General features: G+C 35.6%; 1 protein-coding gene across 1 annotated transcript in view; it reads right to left on the reverse strand.

Annotated features, from left to right (window-relative positions):
• Msr1 (macrophage scavenger receptor 1) overlaps positions 1 to 10,836 on the reverse strand; it is a 72,702-nt gene extending 61,866 nt beyond the window's left edge. Inside the window, exons 1-2 of the mRNA XM_026389477.2 lie at positions 10,777 to 10,836; positions 993 to 1,099 (exon numbers count right to left, since the gene is read on the reverse strand). Coding sequence (XP_026245262.1) covers positions 993 to 1,095 — 103 coding nt within the window. The 5' untranslated portion in view covers positions 1,096 to 1,099; positions 10,777 to 10,836. The remainder of the gene's footprint in view (positions 1 to 992; positions 1,100 to 10,776) is intronic.
• Positions 10,837 to 24,911: the final 14,075 nt, after the last annotated feature.

Here is a 24,911-nt window from a genome sequence, read left to right on the forward strand (position 1 = left end):
GATGGGATATTCCATCGTTCAGGTTGACTAAACCTGAAGCCGGTGGGTCATCCACTTTCTCATGTACAATTTATTAATCACAAGTTCTGAGTAGTTTATCTTTTAAATAACTCAGATTTTTCTCTTATTTTTCCTGCTCCCAGTGCCTTTGTCCTCCCTCCTCAATCATGGAGCATCTTTGTCTATAGCTGCTTTTACTATTATCTTTTAATGTATATGTCACTGGTGCCACCTTCTCCCATCAATCATTAGCATAGCACACAGCTGGGGTTGAGAGCTATATTCCAGGTTTGCCTTAGTAAAAACTCACATACGAGTCCTTAGCTTTGTGTGTGCTGCTTTCTCTAACTGCTCCTCCCTCTCCATTTCCTTGGATATAGATATTCATCCTTTAAGGCATAGTGGAATTCTAAACAATTCTGTCCTGACACAGTTGAATACTTTGAGCTTTTATCATAACCTGAATAAACATGTATTTCATCTGTCAACATATCTTTTGGGGGCACACACACAATTTTGTGTGTGTGCCCCCAAAAGATATGCTGAACTCCTAACCTCATATACCCAAGGAAGTAATCTTGATAGGAAACAGTGTCTTTGCAAATATACTCACTTTTAAATGAGGTCATATTGGACTAGGGTAGCTCTAACTTAATGTCTGGAGTCTTTACAAGAATATAAAAGAACAGAGTTACACAGGGGGAAAAAGAAAGCAGATATTAGTTTGATAGAGCGAGAAGCCCAAGAAATACCAAGAATTGCCAGGGCCTAAGAGAAGCTGAGAAGAACCCTGGGAGGATTTTTCCCTCAGCCTTTACAAGGGTGCAGAGACTTCCAGGGACCTTGAATTAAGACTTCTGGAATTCAAGTCTGTGAAAGAAAAATTTCTATTGAGGAAAATTTAAGCTACCCAATTTGTGGCAGTTAGCATGGCCCTCAAAAACAAAACAAGCACCTGCTGCCCATAGTTACTCTGTCCCCTTTCTACTTACTGGGAGGAAGCAGTGCTGTCATTGAACGAGCATCAAATTTCACAGATTCTGAATAGGTATCCAGGTCCTCCAGTTGATCAGGAAAGCCATCCAGCTGCTCCATACTTCTATCAAACACATGGGAAAATATATTAATTTCACATGAATTGGCTAAGGTTTTTTCCCCTAATGTTTCAAATTGAAATTTATAATTAACATTCAATTTTACAATTATTAGTAAAATGAATACACATGTCATATATAGCAATGTATTAAACATAAATTTTAACTTTCCCATAAAGAGACTTATGTGGAACTTACGAATCTGTCAATGCACAAACGTGTCTCCGAGTTTATAGATGGTTTGTCTTTGAGTTTGAGTGTAGGTAGGATGTTTAGATAAAAGAATTTTTTTTTCCCAAGTGACAAAAAACTGTTTGGCTGAAAAGAATATTATAATTTCCCTTAGAACAAATAGCTATGCATATTTGGAACAAATATTTCCTGTGACCTCTTATCAGAGTTTCTGGTTTGAATTTATTAAACATATCTTTGTAAGTCAGTTTTTCCTTACCAGAGTATCTATTTATCAATTTAGAAACATAAAACAAAGACTAAAATATCTCTAAACTGAACTACATAAGGACAGAGATTATGTCTGTTTTTGTTCACATGCTTAAAACAACCTGGAACATAGACTATATTTCATAAATATTTGTTGAATGAATGATTTGGCTTCATAGGGCATTGGTTTTATATATTAGTTTTGCTTTTGTGTATGAGGTAAGGTGGATTTGGGAAATATAAGAACGTGAAGAGGTGTGCTTCTTCTGACAGATTCTTGGCAAATAGTTTTTGTCTGTGATTCAGATTTTATGGCTTTTCTTTTTCTAATTTACATTCTTAGTCTTTTGATAGCTTCCTTAGAACTGAATTATACTGTTGAGACACTGCCTCTGTCCTGTTCCTAACCTACGTTTGTTTGCATTTTGGCTGTACCACTTAGCCACTGGATTTGACCATATCCCACTGCAATTCTCTCAAGAAAACATCGCTTGTTTTTGGGTTAGGACAACTTTTTTTTTTTTTTAATTAGGGACCATCTTAGTTGTGTAAATATTTACCAACTCTGGTTGTCACCCTATAAATGTCAGTAATATCTCTTAAATTCTTGTAACACCAATAATTTGCAAAACTCTTACCCCACACAAACCTCAACTCTATATATTTCCACACTTATACCCTCTTTGAGAACCACTGTGCTACATGCATCCTGAATAACATTAGTTTTTATGGAAAAAAAAATCTTCATGGGTTTCAACAACAATACAGATTAATCAAATTTTGTATGGCAGTATCTCTCAAATCACTGTATGTGTGTGTGTGTTTATGTGTGTGTATGTGTGTGTAAGAGAGCCTTTAAAGCGTGTATGAATGTTTCTTATATAACAAAACTTAAACATGTTACGTGTTAAAGAAAAGGGAAATGAAAATTTCCAGGATGATGATGCAGTGATCTAATCTTGGCCTTTTATCAAGGTATAAATGTATTTTTATCTACACAATTTGACATTATTTCAGGTTATATATCAAGTCATTGTAACAAGTTCTGTGCAACTGAGGAGGAGGCCAAGCTCAATCTATATGGAATAGTCTTAGTAACCCAAAGATCTTATTTATGTACTAATTAGGAAGACTGTATTCTTTATCAAAAATCACCTGGCATTGTGATATATTTGTATATATACACATGATATATCACATGTGTATATATCTATATATTATATATTATAGATAATTTTGTGTATATACATGCACATAATATATTTTTATATATGGATATATATGCATATATATATACATATATATAATTTTTTTTTTACAAAGAAGGCACAAGCATAATACCAAAGGGAGTGACTTACTCTTTGGGGAAACTAGGTAACCATGGTAAAAACACAGAAAAAAAGACATTTGGGGAGCACTTTAAAAAATAAGCAAAAATTGGGGGTGAAATTATTGCAGAATAGTTAACGTTAAAGGCATGAAGGCATGAACAACATGCCTTTAAGCCGATCAGCATCATCAAACTGAAGTTCAGGGTACAGAGCCAAGCGAGAGGCTGCACAGCTTGTAACTGGCAGGACCCTGTTCATTGACTTCTCTCATTTTTCTGATTGCATAAATCAATCTGGATTTCCAAAATATATTGAAGTCACTACACAAATTAGTAAAATATAACATGTTCTTTTGCTCTGACTGTAGTAACCTGGATTAATATCAGTAGTGATAATAAATATTGTCTATTAAACATTTTTCTTTTCTCTTTTGCCCTGAAATAAAGATCAAATTTAGTTTTGCTTTTCTTTAAGTTTTGATCTATCTTTTTATAGCTTATACTAATGATAATAATTGTTTCAGTTAATAAGAAATTAATCATTGGAATTTTATAAGAAATGTTCACAGATGCCTGTATCTATAAACTGAGGTTTCTTTGGCAAGACATTAAAATTTTCAGAAAGAAAATTCTCTAATCAGTGTCTATATGTGCTTTAGCCTATATGAACATATTTGGTCTGTGTAACACCTCAGACATGTATAGGGGGCTGGAAGGGAGATGAACACCAAAATCTAATGTGTGGGTGGATGAATTAAAAATATTCCCCTTGACAATTCTGGTGTAATGATAGTTCTGTTATTTTTTTTCTTTCTAGGACAATGTACTGCAATTCATCATGAACTATAGGATATATATTTTTTTCCATAAAAAGAAATTAGGTATGGACCCAGTATAGACATTGCTGTCATAGTATTGCTGGTGTTTTTTGTTGTTACTTTTCTTTTCTTACTTTCTACATATTCTTTCTGGGGTCTCATCTACTTTGATGACTTGAACTACTTGCTGTGTACCAACCAAGCCAGTAATTATCCAGCTTGATTCTCAAGTTTCAGAATCAGATTTTTAAAAAGAGATAATGGTGCAATTTTCACACCAACCCATCTTTTCATTTTCTAGGATTTTTAGTGTTGACATGTTATCCATTTATATGATCTATTATTATAACTATATCATCATCATTTTATTTCATTGTGGAAACACATGATAAAGTCATGCATATGGCAAGATAGAAGAAAAAGTTAGAGGGACAGTCACTCAGTCCAGAAGCCAGGGCTTTTTTCCAGACCCCACTCACCTTCACAACTCATGTCCACTTATATAGGACTACTGACCTCCTTGAATCCATTCCTGTGATCTATCTTAATTTTTATATTTTAGCTCATTTTTATCTCCTCAGCCAGGCATCTTGAATGGTAACAACGGGATAGAAAATTAAGGGGAAAATCTAAGAGCTTTTAGAATGAGGAGAAAATTAAAGTTTACTAATGGAATATTTTAACAATGTAGGAGAATCAAATCATACAATAAAAAAAAGTACTTTTTCAGGACAAAAACCCAAGAGAGAGAAATAGGTGACTAAAAGAAGACCCAGCTAAAAACAAGGGAGAACTTTTTGATACCATAAGAGTAGAGCAAAAAAGTGGTTAGGGTCATGAAGGAGGGGAAAATAACAGAATTTCAAGACATGCAATGACATCCATGACTTGCCATACTGGATTGGAGCTGTTTCATTTGGTTAACAGAGGCAGACACAGACTCTTAGGAAATCAGCAAGTAGACAAAGGGTAATGAAGGGAAAGGAGAGGAACAGGAATAGGGAAGACAGTGGAGTGAATCTGACATAACTTTCCTATGTACATACACCACAGTGAATCTCCACACCATGTACAACCCCAGAATGAGATCTTAATTTAAAAAGTTATACTCCATGTTTATATAAATATGTCAAAATATAGCATTTTGTATATCATTCAAAAGAATTTTTAAATGTCACAAAAAATAAATAAATAAAATGAAATGAAAGGATTTGTGTGTATACCAGAAAGCTGGTCATGTTCATGGTTCTTGTTGAGAAGAGATTTGCTGATTATGCTCTGGGACACTACATTGAGTGGAGTTTTAATATTTCCTAGGTATTCCCCCTCATCTTTTCATCTCTTAACACCACAGTGTGCTAGAGTGCAGTTCTTGTAACCCTTAATCTCCATATTCACTCCCTTGGTGATATTACTAGGTTCATTGCTTTAAATACTACCTACATGGGTGGGGACACTCCCATTTTTACCTCTTTCCCAGACCACTCAACTCTAGACCCTTATATGCAACTGCCTACCATGACTACTTAGATTTCTAACCTGCTCCACACTTAGAGGGTGAAATTATTGCAGAATAGTTAACGTTAAAGGCATGAAGGCATGAACAACAGACTTAGAGGTCTTCTTTCTCTCTCACCTCTCATCCTCCTCATGCCATTCCTCATCAGATCCTGTTGGCCATATGCCAATGAAGAAGCTGACTGCAACTCTACCTTTCCCCCACTCACCCTGTCCAAGTCTTATCCTCTTTAGTCCTGCTCACTATTTTATTAGGTCTCCAATCTGCCACTTCGGCCTTTACTCCATACTTCCTTTTCCACACAGTCTCCCAAGCGATCCTCTCCAGTAGATACATCATGCCATTCCCCTGCTCCCCCCAAAAGGAGGCCTTTCCTGAGCATCAGATTTAGAATTATAACCTTCTCATTTTGCTTCGTAAACATACAAAAGGCAAATTCACTACTGTCACTCAAGACTGAAATTTTCCTGTGACACTCACAACACAGGTTACTTCTGTGACCTCAGAGGTGTAGGGATTTTGCCTCACCAACAAGGAAGCAATTCTGCAGCAGCCAACACTAGCTGATGGTTCTCTACTCCATTTTAGTTCTGACAATATCTACCATGAGATAACATCAGATCTCACAGGTAGAGGGGCTCATTCCCCAAGATAGCCCCCTACCCCACCTTGGCTTTAGATGTCAACCCCAAGTCCCAATTGTATCCCCTGTACTTCTGAGTGACCAAGTAAAAATCAGGGTTTCCATAACCTCCTCCTCTGGTTTGACTAATGTGCTAGAGCTAATCATAGAACTTAGGGAAACACATTTACCAGTGTATTGAAAAGGATATTGTAAAAAGGATACCAATAAGCAGCCAGATGAAGACATGTATGTGGTAAGGTATGGGAGAAGAGGCACATAGCTTCCATGCTCTCTTCAGGTGCTCCACTCTCCAAGAACCTGCACATGTTCAGCTCTCTGGAAGCTCTTACAAATCTGCCCTTCGCTGCACTATGTAGGCGTGATGGCTGGTAGTCTGAGTGAGGAAACCCAGCAAGGCCTGTCTACTCAGATTCTTCTTGGCCTGTCAGTGAAGCAATCCTCTCAGTGAAGCAATCCTCTCACCAGAGTGTAGGAAGGACCCCTCTGTAATAATAAGGGTCTTATGACTCACTACTAAGGGTAGGTGGAGTTCCTATGTGTGCATTCAGGAGGGAAGTATGAACCAGAAACAATGGTGGAAAATCAGAAAATAAATATCATATTATCATACCTCTTCTTTCCCTTCCTGTCTTGATTTTTCTCCTCCTAAAAGTGTCATCATCTAACACAAATAAAATTCCCTTATTTGTCTTAACTGTTGTGTGTCTTCTCTCACCCAAGTTAGGTGCATGATATGGGTTTTCATTGTTTTTGTTAGTTAGTTTAGTTTCTCACAGTTATGAAGTAGCCATTATATAAATATTATATAAAAAATTGCACAGATGAAAAAAAAAGTATTTTGCAAGATGACCAAATTTTGTATTTTGGTGTATGCCTGAAGAAAAGTTCACATTTCATTAATTTGAAAATATTTTTAAAATTCTGTTACATATTGGAAGATAAAGTGGTTTTTTTCTCTGAAAAGCATGTCATTTGTAAACTGAAATTAAAAAAAAAATCACCCTCAATGACCTCACTCTGCTTCAGAGGTGTTCATTATTAGAATTACCAGATATTTTCAATTCTATTCTGACTATTATAATTTTTAAAATGACATTAAAACACATACACAAGGGAGGGCCTGGTTAGCAGACAGAAGACAACACACACCTTTCCAGTGTGCCTTTAACTATCATTTCCAAAGTTAAAAGAAAAAGCAACTACACCAAAGTTACTTTTCCAACCAAATGTCAATGCACCTATACGGGATTGTGAAATCCTGTGGGTTTGTACAAACTATTGAAAGCATGTTCTCATGAGAAGTGAAACACATGTCTGCAATATCAGCTTTTCATAGAGAGGGTGAAAAGTTTACAGAGGCAAAAACAGGAAAACCATAATGAAAGCATTGCAAGGTTAATGTGTTTGGAAGCCATACCCTTTATTTTTCTTGGATATTGTTTGTGAAAATATTGTAACAATATTAAAGGAAAGGTAAAAACAAAATTTCTGTCATTCCATTATCATAGCACTGGAAAAAGAATACCTTTGTTTTTCCTACGAAACTTGAGTTTTATACATATACATACATGTTATATTGTTGCTGTCACAGTTCAAATTACTTAGTATTAGGCATTTCCTTTAAAATCACATCAGCATTTTTATCCTTCAAGTGATATTTTATATTTAAAATAATGAGCTATTAATAATTCATTGATTATATATACATATCTTATTTATATAGCCACTTTCTTATCATGAAATTTTTCTTTTTAATTTTTCCCTTTTATCCAAAGGGCTACTTTTTGCTAATATAATTATAATGAAATATTTTCATAATTTGTCCTTATTCTTTTCAAACAATTTAGGATACTTTGCCATATATATGTTGAACTAACAGGCAAAAGGAAAACTATCTTGAACTTCTCGGAATTTACTGCCTGTTGTTTTAAATTTTATATATATTTATGTCATATTGAGCATGGAAGTGTTGAACAAAATTCAGCACCATTGATTAACAATGTTTATAATTAAGAATTATTTACATTTTGAGACGAGTTAAAATAATACTTCAAGGTGGCTTTTATTTTCATTTTTTTTCTTATTACCACCCAAGAGATATTCCATGTAAGTATTGATTATTTACCTTACTTCTTGGGTTTTTGTCAATTCATATCCACTGCTGGACATCCCCAGGGCAGCTTTAATGTGTGTGTGTGTGTGTGTGTGTGTGTGTGTATGTGTGTGTGTGTAATAACTTTTCTATCTGTAGCATATAGTTATCACGTCTTTTTAAATTTGGTGTATATTCTTCTAACATTGTGCCCTGTTTAGATGTGTCAGCGCATTCTTAAGGTCAATTCCCCATTAAGTTAGAAGAGTTATTTTGGAAGCTTCCTTATGATTTAAAAATAAAAGCCTTGGTTTTGTTAGAATAGTTGAAAGTGTAGGTAAACTTTTTAATCAATATATCTTTACAGCCAACTGCTCTACCCTTAAAGAATATGTCTGTGGGAAGGATTCTAGACTTGAATATTGGCTATGACACTATCTAGCTGTGTGATCTTAGGAAAATATTTAAATTTTGAATCACAATTTCTTCATATGTAAACATATATATATGATTACAAAATCAATTTTAAAATTATTATGGGGCCTAAAAATATTTTTGGTAAATTGCCTGGTGCAGTGCACATTCTGCAAAGAGGAAGGTCATTGGAGATGGAAATGTCCCTGATATTTCTAAGAGAAGCCATATATGATCAACAGGACCCTCACCTGTCCTGGCACATGGCACCACTGGTGGAGGAAAGCTAAAGAAGCCAACAGGATTCACACGCATCCCCAAGAGTGATCTCTGAGGAATCTCAGCTGACTATTAAGAGTAGATAGGAACAAGGTCAGTTTTGACCAACTTACAAGATTATATTTTTTTAATGTAGCTTAAGATGTACACTTGTGTCAGCCCAACAAAGGTAAGTAAAGCTGGAGGCTATAAAGAAAGAGTACTTGTGTGGGAGTGCCTAACAATAATGATCACAAAAGACTCTAGAGTTTCAAGTTTGTCCTGAGTTAATTTGAGTCTGATTTTAGAGATCTACAAATATTCCTCTCCTCCTGCAATGACAAACTTGATCTCTTTTTCATAAATATGATTCTGAGTTACGGTCTTCATGGTTTGCAGAGACTGGCTGAAGTACTAACTGCTTATGTTCTAAGTGTTTACAAAGAAGTAATGCTTTGCTGTCTAGGATTATTGTTTTCTTAGCCTGATCCCCGCCGTATATATATCTTGTCCTGTCACCTGCCATCTGCCACTGTGGACCTCTGGACTGCTCTGATGCTGACTACCCTTAACTGTCCATGCTGTACCTGATAGAGAACAAGGACTTTGGGTTACTTTCTCAACTTTGCCCTCTTTCAGCAGGAAGCAGCTTGGAGATATCAATGCTCATTTTTCCATAGAAATGGAATGTAGAAATTGAAAGTGGGGAAATGTAACAGTGGTCCACTTCATGCTTGGAATATATCCCTTGCTGCTCTGCCACTGAAATTTATTTTTAAATCGGACATGTTTCTTTCTCTTCCTCTCTTCCTATGCCTAACCCTAACACTCCCTAATCTCAGGGGAAACAGGATTACCTTTCTTCTCTTTTCTAGACATAGTTAATCTGTCCTTGAGTACATACATACTCACCATAGGAAAGAAGTAATCCAGGGTTTGGGGATGGTACCAGATCTCGGAAATGACTATCTCCCAAATTATCAATTGAATTACAACTCCAACAGAGAATACATGAAATTACTTCTTTAAAAGCTACCTGTTCCTGCTGATGGGAAGAATCACAGCCTCTGGGACAGGAGTCCCAGGTGTTTCTCCTTTGCTAGCAAAGCAATAAATCTTTTTTTCCTTTTTCTCAAATCAATCAATCAATAAATTGCCTGGTACACAGAAAGCATCAGCAAATAAATCACCATTATTTTAAAATTCATTTTTAAAATATTTTATTCTTACTGAAGCTTCATGTAACTCCTTAATATTATATAACTTGAAGTGGGGTGTGGAGATTTAAATGCAAACAGGCAGTATATTTGCAGAATATCAGCCCTTAGCTACTACAAACAAAAACTCCTGAACACTGTACAAGGCATTTAGAATCTCAGTCCTGTGACTTTTCTACCATGGCCGGTGACAACAACCACCCCCATCCTATTCTGTGTAAATCTTGCCCAGTCTTAAAGATGAACCTAAATTCTAGCATCTCTATGAGGATTTTTTAATAGTATTTTCTTCCTGTGAAATAATTTGGCTTCTCCTATATTCTCTTAGGAGTTATCTACAGCACCTTTATGCTCCTTAGGGTGTTCAAACTGCATTACACCTGTTTGGATACATGCACTAGATCATGTAATTCCTGAAGATACAAAAAAAAATGTATTTCATCTTTTGTAACCTTTCCTCACATCTAGTTCAACCAATGGCATATAGTAGGTAATCAGCTAATATTTGCTCTATGAGCAAGTAAGGATCATAAACCCCTTAAAGTTATAGCCAAAAGTGTCAGGTGAAAAGGAAAGAAAGAAATAGAATGAAAATTTATTAATAATACTTGGAACAAAGCCAATATTTTTTAACAAAATATGAATAATCTTATGACAAAAATTTCCAGTTTAAACTACAAAGTATTTAGTGTATTTTGCACACACACACATCCATTTTTTTTAACTCATGGAAACCTGAACAGAAATATATTTTACCATTCAAAACAATGAAAGCAAATTATTAGTGATAGAATAAAACACTGTACTAGAACTATTGATCATATGTAGTATCACTAGTATCTCTCTCTCTATCATTCTCACACACACACACACACACACACACACACACACACCAGACTCATGCAATCAATAAAGGCAATTTGGGGAGAAAAATAAGTATCTTTTACCTTTGATTGTAAAGAAGGCAGCTCTGATTTGTCCACTTCCCTCTCTTTACAATTGAAACCCAAAATCTTTATCTCATAGTATTTCAGCATCTGGTCTATGAAGAAAGGAAATGACACATTCCTGTGTTGAAAATTTTCTTAGCAATGTATTTCAGTAGTGTTCTCATCAATGCACTGGTTTGCAAAATCTAAATTTGTCAGATAACTCATTCCTTCTCCCCATGTAAGACAGTAAAAATAAATAAATAAATAGAGATAAAAATAAAGAGGGAGAGAAGTAAAAATGATAAGCAACAAGGGTATTGGAACGGGGTGCATACTTTATAAGAGATTGACTTTTCCCTTTTAATAAGCTATTCATGCCCCCTGTTAGCATTCATCAGTCCCACTTACTCTTCTTTCATACTATATAATATATAAAGAAGACCATGTTTGTTTCATCTTTCTCCTGTACCTTTTATCCTTACACTAAAACATAAAACACAAAAGGAAAGGATATGAGGCTTAGTAAATAAAAGTAATAATCATATAATGCTCACTTTGACTCTCTGTGTACTGAATTTAGCATCATCTCTCTTTTCAGCACCTAACAAGTTATTGTCCTAGTAGCAGGAGGGTGTCAAGCATGGGAACATAGGAGAGGAAAGCCCTTTATTTTCTGCCCTGTCACAGTTGCATACATTCTACCTCGTTTAATTATTAACATTCAACAAGTTCAAATTAGACACACATGGAAAGCATTCAACATGACATTAATGAGCTACATTTTATAAATAATAGTTCTGGGAGCATGTGTTTACTTTTACTCCACAGGCTCTTTTTGGTGTCTAAACAGGAAGGGATTATAATTCCTCATAAATGATGGCCCAAACTGTCAAGCCCATAGACATCATCTCTCAGAAGACAGTATGGCTGCTAGGAAGAATTCAAGAGTGGTGCACAGCATTTGAGAGACACAAACCAACAACATTGCTGAGTCACTAAAAGGCTAATAGTGGAACAGGAGACATACAGTTCAGGTAGAGCTCTTGCCCAGCATGTGTGGAGCCCAGGGATCTATCCCCAGCTCCATAGAAAAAAATAAATTAATAAATAAAAGCTAATAGTAAGAGAAGCATTAAAACAAGCCACATGATTTTTAGCCACATGAAGTGGTATCACAAGTTGAGCCAGGCAGGACTGGTCTGAAGGCTGTTAGGCTATTCCTTTGTCACAATGGTTTATCAAGAAATTCCTGGTGAAGATGACAAGGAACTAACATCAAATTTACTCTGTTTCCCTTGCAAACACTTGTATATATATATCTCTCTTTGGAAAATATGATCCTTTGGGGGTCTTCAGAATCTGGAGTTTAAGAACTCCTTCTTTATATTGCTGAATTTGAACACCCTGTCACAAGTATAGGATTAGAAAAATCAGACTCTGGGAAAAAGAAGCCGAGACACCAACTTTCCAAAATTCATAGAATTCCTACTGAGGACTTTTTTAGGTCAGAGTGGGCTCTATTTCTAGTATGCCTCTGTACTATGGTTACGTATAAGATGTATTTCCACAATGCTAACCACTTCTCTATTTGATTACTTCCACACCCTTTCACCAATCTAATTGTTCATTACAAAAATCTCTCACTCTTTCTACATATATAAACATGGACTATCTATATGCATTCATTTAATTATAGTTCTGTTTATATGTGTAAATAGGTAATATAATTAACATTCTTTGGGGTGGAGGGACCAACGTATTTACTTTTCTTTGAGAAACACTAGACTATATCACATAGCATTTCAAAGAAAGTGTATAGAAGATATAGAGTTCTAGCTTGGATTCCTAAAGAGCTCACAAGTTGCTACTAACTTTGCCATACCAAGAAAAGAGCAAAACAAATTGAAAATCAATGACTTTTCTTGGACCCATCAAAGAATTGAGGTTCAGGGAAAAATCACCATCTTGACATTGGGAGAGATGGGCAGATACAGAGAATCACACCAGTTTCCTGTTGCAAAAAGCCACTGGAGGTTAAAATCTAGTAGAAAAACTTAAAAGGAAATTCTGGCAAACTCCAGAAGGCTGAGTGTAGACCAGCACTAGAACAAAAGACTCCTATGGGCTGCAGTCTCAGGGCACACCCCCTCAAATATTCATGGGCTTTACCTCCAGGAATCCCATCAGGCTTTCAAAATGTAGAGCTAAGAAAAATCACTCAATGTCTCTGGCAGAGGTAGGGGAAATGCAATCATTTAAAAATATACCCTGAGTGTTTTCAATAGCAAATAACTAGTCTCCATTGAAAAGACTTTACCAGTCTCCTTACCTGAACAGCTGAAGGGCAATTACTCAATTCTAGTTCCTGATGGCCTGTCAGTCCAACTGGATAGGGGAATAGAAAAATAATAATACTAAATTTTTAAAAACACAGAAAGCCAAGAAACACTTGTGCAGGTCACAATCCAAGCAAGGAAAAGGACTCACTACAAGACTAAGATTTAATGCTTAAAATTACAGATGGCTTCTCCTCCCCCAAACTTTGCCACTTCCTCAGCAGCTACAGTATTACACCAGGGGCTAGCAACTGGAAAAGCCTCCAGGGTCCTTTTTAAGGGAAGTCTGAAGGGAAACCCAAAGACAATAGAGGACACAAAAACAAAGCCAGTGGGGGAAATTCTAGCCCCTGACAGCTGTACCTACAGCAGCCATTAAACACAAACCATCTCTTAGCCAGATGAACAGGAGACCTCAGACTGAAAGGCAAGCAAGTATATCCCCACCCTAAAGTCACATACTCCTTAGGCAATTAGGGAAGTCGAAAAAGTAAAATATAGGCAAAGTGCTAGTGACTAATTTCCTTGCCAGCTCAGCTGTCTACCAGGAGCAACGTTCACAACCACCCTTTCCTCGTGATCCTGCCTTACTAAAAAGACAAAAATATAAGAAAAAAAAGTGAATGTGAGCCTATTTCTTGTGCTATTTTAAAAACATGAATGCACATGCATCAAGTTTAGAGAAGTAAGGCTTCAAAATTGTGATGAAAGACCAAGCGGTTTAGATAAAAGTTTAAATGTTGAAAAAGTGTCTTTTAACTTAAATTTGAGTAAAATGCATCAAGCAAATTCTTACCCAGAAGTCTCTGAAATTGTTATAGGATGTCTGCCTAGGGGCTCAAAAATAAAATGGGACTTGTACCATAGCCAAGTGGACTGAAGCAGTGTGGATACCATTTGCTTTATAACAACTTCACATGCTTCATATCCTTTTATTCTCAAGGCCAAACCTCTTTATTTTGAAATGAGAGAACTGAAAGTCCCTTCAATAGATTATCTAGGGTCATCTGACAGTGACAGAGCCCCTACTAGAATATTTGTTCCATGAAGTTTTTTCCAATAAGCCACATGGGTCACTTAGCCTTCCTGAACACACATAATTGCATATGCTATACATCCCCATTTCCCTCCATTATATTTCTGGAAGTTACTATTGATAATTTTCAGGAGTGTCTCTAAAGCTCAAATCTTTCATTGTTCTTTCATCTGCTTACAATCAGAGAAGAAAAGTCCCTTTGTCTTTTGTTGCCCAGGTCTCCTGAGAGGACCACTCACTGGCAAATTCTAACCAAGAACCATGTGGGGAAGATAATATGGACTGTAATGACACTTAATTTCCAGGCACACTCTATTGAAAACCCTGCACTTGGAGATTTCACCAAACTTTGACATGGCTTCTAGCAGCTTAAAGGCATGCCCATGGGGCAAGCCAGGCCCCCTTTGATTTCCTGTCTTGGAAAGTTCAGTTATCAACAGAATTTACTGTTTATTCCACCTGACCATTTTTCTCAGAACATTTGATAAGAAGGGTGTATAATTTCAAATCCTCTCTCTCACCCTTTGTATACACATCTCCTATAACTCAGGAGAATCTTTCTCAAGGACTTGAATGCTATTCCTTTGAAATCTATTCATCAGGAAGGATAGATCTGTGCCTCCTGGTCTCCATCAAAAGATGGAAATTTCTCACTTATTACGCAGGACCCACTCTCCTCCTTCCTTCACCCCTCTAGTTTCCCTAAGAGGCCCCCTAGACCTCTAGCTACTGATTGGGTTTGGCAAAAAGACAATTGAGCAGGACATTTGTAGAAGGAAGGAGAGTTAATCTTCCATATTAATTATCAAAAAATGAAGTACATGTGAAATAATTATCACAAAATGAAGTAAATGAATGTGGGGTGGTCTCTTAAGGAACTACTTGATCTATATAAATAGAAAATTTCTGGGTCTGGTGAGAAGAAATCTGACTGTCCTTATTGTGGGGATTCACAAGAGTTCCTCAATTGTTCCAGTTCCTGAATGATGGGCTCTTTAAGGAACTCTCCAACAACTTTGCAGTAAGACTTGTGGTAGGCAGAATAATGCTCTTCCCCCAAAGACATCTACATCCTAATTCTCTGAAACAGTGTTACATTACAGGGTAAGAGGAATAAGGTTGCATGTGGAATCTTAGTTACATTGGACTCCCTCAAATGGCATTAAATAGGGAGATTATTCTGGATTATCTGTGTGAGTGCAGTGTTATCAGTCGATCTTTAACATTTGAAGACAGGTAAGGAAGAGAGTCCAAGAAAAGGATGTGATGGGGGAAGAATAGCTGGACAGATGAAAGATTGTTGGCTTTGATGATGGAGAATGAAGGTCACTTGCCCAAAAATATGGTTGTTATGTAGAAACTAGGAAAGTCATTTTTTTCCATAAAGCATCCAGAAAGTAATGGGGCCATAATGACAACTCGATTTTAGCTCAGTAAGATCCATTTTCAACATTTATCCTATAGGACTGTGAGATAATAAATTTGTATTCTCTTACGCTACTAGGTTTGTGTTAACATCATAGTAGTAAAAGAAAATTATTACAGTACTATAGGAGTGTGCTTGGGTGTCATAATACTGCACACCGGGTGGCTTAATAAACACAAGTCTCTGCTTCACATATCTGGAGGTCAGAGTCCAAAAGCAAGGAGTCCACAGATTTGATTTCTCTCAAATGTCTCATTCACTTTCAGATAGCTGCCTTCTTTCTGTCTCTTCACATGGTCACTTCTCCAAGTGTATATTTGGTACTTTTAATGTGTCTGAATTTTCTCTTCTTACAAAGACACTATTCAGATTTGATTAAGATCCATGCAATTGGCCTCAATTTGGCTTAATTACCTCTGTAAAATTATCTCTGTAAAAGTCTTCAAATATACTCACATCCTGACCCAAGAGCATTAGGACTTTAACATATGAATTTGAGGGAGATACAATTCAGTCCATAAGAAAAAATGTATTATAAATCTTCCTTGAAGCCATCTCTAGAGGGAAATATAACATCTCTGAGGCATTATCACAAAGTGACTACCCAGAACTTGTTAATGGAGACTCAGCATTCCTACCATTTTGAGTGCTTTCTTGGCTCAAATCCACTTTTATGGGAATTGTAGACCCATTCTGTGTTTATTTCCCAACACACAAAATATGTACTAAGAAGATATAAAATTGACGATTGGAAGAATCCATACTGATATTTTTTTGAACTGTGGAAGCCTCTGAACTCTCCCTCTCCACCAAGATGGTAATCCATGAGCAATATCCCACCTCTTGGAGGACAGGTGAGATCAGGGCCACAATCAACTATTCATGTTGCAAGGTTGTGACTCTGAGGGAATGATTTGTGCTTGAAATTCTCAAAATGGACCAGAGTGTGAAAAATGTTTATTTTCCATATAAATACCCACTAGAGAGCTCTTAACCAATAATCTGACTGATGAGGTGGCCCATCTGGTGAATTAGTTAATATCTTTCCTCAGTCACAGCATATACAAAAACAGTCATGATGCAGAGACTGGAAGTGCTACATGGGTTGAGCAAAGACTTTTCTTTCAACAAGGCCAATATATGTCCTGCTGTATGTTAACAGCCAAGGCAAACATTGCTACCTCCTGATACGGTCTTTGATCATAGTTGGCTTCTTCCAGAGAGAAATGAGACATGCTTCAGACTCACTGGGGAAAAGCAAAATCAAACAAAAAGGACTTGAAGATATGAACTTGCCTTTCTTTCTTGCAATGCTTCTTCTACATTGAATCCTTTATTCAACAAAGATACATATTATAGAACATTGTTTCTGATCCAGGAACACAATTTACAGATGATTCCAAGTCTAATGGCTTCAAAAGTGAGCTCTGATTGTTTAAGTTTGGTGAGGGACTCTTCACCAGACCAACCACTTTCCTCCAGATTCGAGTTTTTCTAAGAATGTCAACCCCTTCACAAAAAGTACTACAACAGTGATGATTCTTGAGGTAAACAAAGAGAAGCAGATGCAGAGAAACCAGATGGTCTGAGGAATATGGATCACTATTACCTGGTTAAACACCACCTTCCAGGACTTTCTCTTTTTCCCTCCCTTCCTTCCTCCTTTCTCCCATCCATCCCCTTCCCTTACTTTCCCATTTTACTTTCTTCCTTTTCAAATTCAGTTTTTATAATTCAAAATTTAATGATTTATACTTTCCCAATTATATTGGCGAGCTCTCTGCCAAATCATGGGAAGTATGAATAAACAGTATAAATGTGAAAATTTGTCATATTCTATTTCTCTTCATCAGATATATCTTAGGTATGAGATATGCTTTGAGATCTTTAGTAATGACCAATTTTAAAGTAGTCACTTAACCCATAGAGACTTAGAAGTGGCTATTCTCATTTACTAAATTTTTGGTAAAAAAAAAAAAAAAAAAAAAGAAGAAGAAGAGTGAAAACTTCATTAATTAGGCTCAGGTGCCTGAATAGATCTGGTGGAATCCTGCAGCTCTCTGCAGGACAAGGCTGTCATCTAAAACAGCACCCCATGAAGAAGAACAATGCTTATGATAATGAGGATGAAAGAAAATGGCAACTGTTTATCATTAGCCAGAGTTCAGGATACCCCACAAAGACAAAAGGCAATGTCATCCTCTGAATAATAATTCAAAGAAGAGTATGATTTAGAAAAATGAGGAAATGGAACAAGCATAAATTGCTCAAGATTGCATTTGTCTTTGTAATATAAATGACAATTGCAATGCTTAATCTTGAGCCTTCCATTATTGAGATATGAATACAAATTATCTTAAGAAAATTCCTTTGCAAAGCAAAAGCTTTTTGAAAATTTAAATGAGTTCTTCCCCATCTGTCATAATTCTTACAACAAATTTACATAGCACTTCACATGGCATTATCTTAACCCAAGGGAGCAGTCTTCTCTGGTTGTTTTTACATCACATGGAAGAGATTTTTGTTTGCTTATTTGTTCATTTTATTTTGGTTAACTGTGGTAGAAACAGGCATCTCCGTCTTTAAATACCTAGAGCAAAACACTGTATTTCTTACATTTAAAAATATCTAGTACCTAAAAAAGATGAAAGAGAATTGTTCAAAAATCAGTACTGAAATTATTATATTTACATCTTGAAATAAACTCTTTGCATCCAAATCATAAGAAAAATGAGGAATGCAGGACTTCTAATGATACTGTATGAATCAGCTAGTAGAAAACTATTGCAATAAAAAACATGGCATTGTTTACCTAAGAAACACATTATAGAATCCTCAGTATTTCCAGAAACCAAACATTTTTATCTTTTTGTGATAATTGCTCATTACTATATATATATATATATATATATATGATTCTTTTTTGTATAGTGTGGAAGATACGATATGAACATTAATATTTGGTTGCTGGGTTTAGAATGCTTTCTTTGGAGCTTACTGTGTGACATTAGGCAAGGTACTTAACCTCAGTTTGTCATCAGTGAAATGAGACTTTTTTTAAAATGACCTATTTTATAATTAAGCATATTATTATTATCATTATTTGGCCTTTCTAGGGATCCAACCCAGGGGATGAGTTCATATTTTTAAGCATATTTAATTGTCTCTCATATCTAGTATACTATCTATAAGTATATTGTCAAATCATAAACAGTATGAGTTAAAATGTCAAAATTTAAAAATGAAAAACCAACGTTGAGTCACCTCCATTAATATTCATATTGTTTTCCTAAAGGAGCTATCTCATAGGAAATGTTAACTGAGCTGCAAGATTCTTTCATCTTCAGTAACTGATAGTGGGAGAATTAAGTATTGGCATGCTATGTTGTCCTGTGAAATCAACTGAGGAGAGTACTTTGATATAAACAAAAGAAAAGGATAGTTCTATCTTCTACTTTCTTATTTACTTATCTACCAATAGTTTTCTTTTTGTCCTTGACAATTCAGAAATTTAAATAGATAATATAAATATTATAATGGTTAGAAATATTTTTGTTGTATTTACTATCATCATTGACTTATTTGCTTATGGAGTCTAGTATTATAACATCATGGTAAAAATCTCAGAGCTAAGCTATCTGGCTTCAAACCTTGGATCCACTACTTATTAACTATGTGACTTTAGCCCCTGGCCAGCACAGGCTTCACAGGTGAAGGTTTGGCTTTGTGGGAAATCCAAAGGGAGTTTGAATTAAAGAGACAGACTCTAATTACCTTTAAACCAGCTGTAGGATGGCTTCTCATACCCCCAGCCTTGAGCTACCTATTAAAGTAGTGAGGTTTACTGAAGAGGAGAGAGAGAGAAGAGAGAGAGAGAGAGAGAGAAAGAGAGAGAAAGAGAAAGAGAGAGAGAACACAGAGAACATGCCAGGAGTGGACTTTTATTGGGGAACAAAAAATTCTGGGGAAAATCCCATCCAATGAAGATTAAGAGGGGCAGTGTCCCAATGTCAGGTGAGATGATTGGGTCTTCAGGGGCTGTGGTCAGGCACGCCTCCACAGGGACAAGCTCTTGGACCTAGAAGGGCAGGGAAAGCTCTGAACACAAAGATGTGTCTAAGTGCCTCTCCCCCAATGGGGGAGGTAATTCCATCACATGTAAGGATGGTCTTCCACATGTGACTTTGAGAAAATTATTAAACCTCATGGTGCCTCATTTTCCTCATCTGTAATAAGAAAAAAGGAGTAATCTATCTTGTAGGTTTGTTGTGAAAAATAAATGAGTTTGTAGCTGTGCTTTCCTCTAGTAGGCAATCATGAGCTAATTATCACTATTAGTATTATTATAATAATTTTTATTGTGATTTCATTATATTTTAATTTTTGGCATTTGTTTCTGGGCCTTTGACACACACACACACACACACACACACACACACACACACATATGAAATGAGGATGAAATTAATTATTGGCATGCTATATTGTCCTGTGAAATCAACTGAGGAAAGTACTTTGATATAAACAAAAGAAAAGGAAGTTCTATCTTCTACTTTCTTATTTACTTATCTACCAATAGTTTTCTTTTTGTCCTTGACAATTCAGAAATTTAAATAGATAATATAAATATTATAATGGTTAGAAATATTTTTGTTGTATTTACTATCATCATTGACTTATTTGCTTATGGAGTTTAGTATTATAACATCATGGTAAAAATCTATATATATATTATATATAAAATTTTGGGTACATTTCAACATTTTTTATATTGCTTATATTTTTTAAAAAAATATGTATTAGTTTCTGTTACTAGTTTGACTACCTTGTAGATTGGTTGATGAAATAAATATAAGAAAACACACCTATGTTTAGATTTTAAATCTAGAAAGAATATATGTGGAGGACATTACTAGTACTTACTGGTAGTAGATTCTTTTTTCCTTCCTAGGCATTTGGAAAATCGTGATTCCTAGCCCACTTGTGGATCCATGTGGCTATTAGGATCAAAACATTATTAACAGAAGTAATGTAAGTCAGTTTGGGTTTAAGATAATGGCAAAAGTCAGTTCAGGTAAGAAGGCATACCACAATCTTGCAATGGTAAATATTTTTAAACATTAGATTATTTGTTGCAAAGAAAATGGCATGATACCAAAAATCACATGGGACAGTGTGCAAAAAATATATTTCTAAGCCGGTACTAAAAAAAGTACTATTTCTTAGAATGGTAACTGTCTAATTTCAAATAAAGCAGAGAACCTTAAAATATTAGAGAATTTCACAAAATGTAATTAAGAATAGTTTATAGGATTTCAAATGAATTATATTCTACAGAACACTTTCCCTTCATTCCCCTTTGTCTAATTCACTGAGAATTACCTTTTTTTATTAATCACATTTACTCAAGTCATGTTTCCTATTATTTAGCAAAACAAAATGAAAATTGTGGGAATGTTATATATGCATCTTCATTTTGATTAATCATATGTTCATCAAATTCTGGGTTATCTTATCCTTACACTATAGGTCAGCAAACTATGCTCAATTGCCTGTTTGCATAAATAAAATTTGATTGTAATATAGTTCTATGTCTCCTATTCCTTCCCCTTCTCCTCCTTTTTCTGTTACCATATGGCCTATGACTACTCTCACTACAACATCAGAGCTGGGTATTTGTGACAGTGTACTGTCTATAAAGCTTAAAATACTTTTTATCTCACCTTTGCAGGAAAAGTTTTCTTACTCTACTTATTAAAGTAAGAAATTAAATTTAACTCAAAGTTTTCTTACTTAGAGTTAATTTTCTACCAGTTTATCAATTTCTAAAAATTTTGGATGTCACTCAGAATTCAATGACCTATAAACAAAAACCTGCATACTTTAAAATACTAAGGGATTTTGAGAAGAGAGATATGTACTTCAGGGAACCAAGTATTAAATTTTGGGAAAGGCGAAGAAGCTAGAACTAGGCTAGAGTTCTCAGAATGTGCTGCTGCCCAGACAATGATACCCCAAAGTACAGTGTTTTGATATTGAGCTGGATATGCTGAACTGTACTTACTGACATGCTGGATTTAGTCTTACTGTGATCAAATAAGGATACAGAAAATAGATACGATCAATATTACAGCTTGTTAAAAATGAAGCAATAATTAAATAATGCTATTTGATTTTAATCATATAGCATTCTAAAATGGGGGAAACAGAACTGTTGCATAAGGATACATATATGTGATAAAAACATGTAGACACTGAATTACACTCTTCTCACAAAAGTCATGCCAGTGGTTGCTTCTGGGGAAGGGAAGGGGTTCTTATAGGAAGCAGCAAGGGATGGTTTCCAGAAGATAGGTAATGATATATTTCTGGATTTGAGGGAGTGGTTTCACATGTATTCATTTTATAATAATCCATTAAAATGTATATATCTTTTCCTTTCTGTGTATACATCATAAGTAATAAAATTGATGAACTAACATTTACTCTACATTTTTTGTATTTCTTTTTAAATATTTATTGGTGCAGAGTAAGCATCTAGCTTCTCTCCCCCTCCACAAACAATAGTCAGATCCCCACACCACCACCACTACACCTTATTAAATTGTTTATTTTTTTCTTATTGAAAAGCCATGTAAGAAAGGAATATTTATGTTCTTGGTAATTCTTCTCTTTGCTATGTCCATGTGTAACCTTTTTTTTGATTCTGTGAGCCACCACAATTATAGAGGAGGAAGAATTTATTTGAGGGTTCATGGTTTCAGAGGTCTTAGTCCGTAGAAGGCTGGCTCCATTCTTCAGGGCTTGAGGTGAGGCTGAACATCATGGCAGGAGAGGGTGGCATCGGGAAACAGTCCACATTAAGGTGATTAGAAAGCAGAGAGAGAGAGAGAGAGAGAGAGAGAGAGAGAGAGAGAGAGAGAGAGAGAGAGACTCCACTAGCCAGATACAAATATATACTCCAAAGCCACACCCTACCACTTCAGTTAGTCCCATCAGGGAATAATTTACTAATTAGGCTAAGGCTATAACCCAATCATTACTCTTGCAAACCTTCTTGCATTGTCTCACACCTGAGCTTTCAGGGGACACCTCTCATCCAAATAATAACACCCTGACTGTATATAGACAAAATTTCTTTCAGAATGATGCTTAATTTTATTCATTTTGATTTTTTTTCTGAAGATTTATTTCTTAACTTGATTTTCCTATTACTCATTCATGGGCCACTGCAGCCCTTGTATATTCTTCTGTCTTTTCTAAAGATAGTATACTGAGGTGCCCTTAGCCATCTGACTTACATTTTTTATGTCCAAGAACAGCTCACTTCTAAACCTTTTCTCTAGTGATAGAATCCAATGATAAAGACATGGCTGACCAGCTCAAAAAAAGATACAGTAAGCTTTTTGTATTTGATATTTGACTATTTTAGAATGACTTTAAGATTCAAAGTATACCATGATTTGAAAATAAGATGAAACACAAATTTGGACAACATATATTGTGAGTTGGGGTAAAAGAGCATCCATCACTTAGCTAATGAGGAAAAAAAAAAAAACCTGATGGATTAGACACCATCATTAATGCATCATCATCAGTATGAACTTATTATTCAGATATGTACACAGGAACTTCTAAATTTATTCTGCATTTTTTGAACATGGGCCCTAAAAGGAATATAATCAACTAGCACTTGTAAAGAAGAATAATAATAAGGAGACAGAGAGACAAGGTGCAGAGGCAGCGAAAGTGGCAGAGTGGCTCTTTGTCCAATCAGCTACATTTATTTAAACCAATAGGTTACATTAGGTCATTAGTACGATAACAACATTATTATTTAGAGTATTAGTAAGGTTGCTTATTCTGCAGTTACATTTCATAGTTACAATGTATAATGTTAGGAGCTTTGTGCAGTCCTAAAGAAGGTCCATTATCTGAAGTTGCTCTTCTGGGGGCAGCTCCAGGAGTACTAGAGATCAGTGAAACATTGTAGTTATCAAGCAAGCAAGTTCCTTTACTCCCAGGAGCTAAGTGCCTAAGAATAAGGTTGAAGCTGATAAGACTCTAGCATGGAGGGAATTACCATAGCAACCAGGCACCCTATGCCTTTGCACAGAAACTTTCCAGGTACAGAGCATGCCACAACCATGAAGTCATCAGGGACCTCAATCCCAAACACAGAACTCCTACAGCTCCCCTTTATTGTTTTGTTAAGGCCTTTCGGATGAATAATATTTGTTTTCTTCTTAATACTGGTGGAGGCAAAAAATAGGGTAGGCATTGACAATAGCAAGCACAACACAACATAACAATCCTAGTATTAGTAAACATCCACCTTTGAATAATTGTTTGACCCAAGTAAAGCTGGATAACCATGAAGTTAGCCAATCCAATAAGTCTAAACCTCCATCATCTTGTCAGACCTTATCAATGATATCATTAAAGTAATCCAACTCCTTTGAAATAGAATTACTCTTATCACTTAAGTTAAAGCAACACGTATTATTAAACTCCTGTCAGCTTTTATGATGTAATAACAAATAACCAATTGCAGCCCAATTGTTTGATGATGTTGTTTTTGTTTTTCATGAAGCATATTAATTGTCATAGAGGTATGATTAATATTATTTACCATAGCATAGTCCAGTTTTATAGTGGTTTTGTAAGCCCTGAGAGCTGTTCGAGGGATCAAATTTTGCCTTAAAGAGAAGGCTCATTGAATTATCACAGTTTTTATCAAGGAGAATAGCCCTTTTATGAATATATTAGGCAGGATTTTGGCCTATTAAATCCTATAGGGATGGTAAGAACACAGTTAGCCTTTAAGACAACAATAGGTACCAGAAGATATTTTTGTAGGTATATAACAATTTTAGCCAAGCAAACCCAGATATTTTAATGGGTTTTAGAAGTTAAGGAGTCTGACTGTACTGAGTTTCCCTAGCTGGGGTACAAAAATAGAATAACATTATTGTTAAGACCAAAGCATTTATAGAGTTTTGTGTGAGTTTAGCAATCAAAACAGTAACTAAATTTTCTGGAGTACATTTTAACCCCATTTGAGCCAACCCATGTTGAGCTGATGCTGTTAGTCATTTTATATCTCCTCAAGTCACTGGAAGTCTAGTAGCTTGAGATCCTCTTTCAGTGTATTTTCTCTTTGAAGGAGAGTGATCATTGTCCTTTTGTTTGGTGGGATTCTCTTCATTCACAATCAAACAAAACTTGGGGATCAGGTTGTGAAGTTTCCGATGTCCATTCACAGTTGATAGTTCTCATGCATGGAGCTAGAATCCAAACTGGACCTGTTGGTGTAAGCATGGTAGTCTATCCTTTTCCCCATGTGATCAGA

This window comes from Urocitellus parryii, chromosome 14 (assembly GCF_045843805.1).
Source record: "Urocitellus parryii isolate mUroPar1 chromosome 14, mUroPar1.hap1, whole genome shotgun sequence".
Taxonomy (NCBI): domain Eukaryota; kingdom Metazoa; phylum Chordata; class Mammalia; order Rodentia; family Sciuridae; genus Urocitellus; species Urocitellus parryii.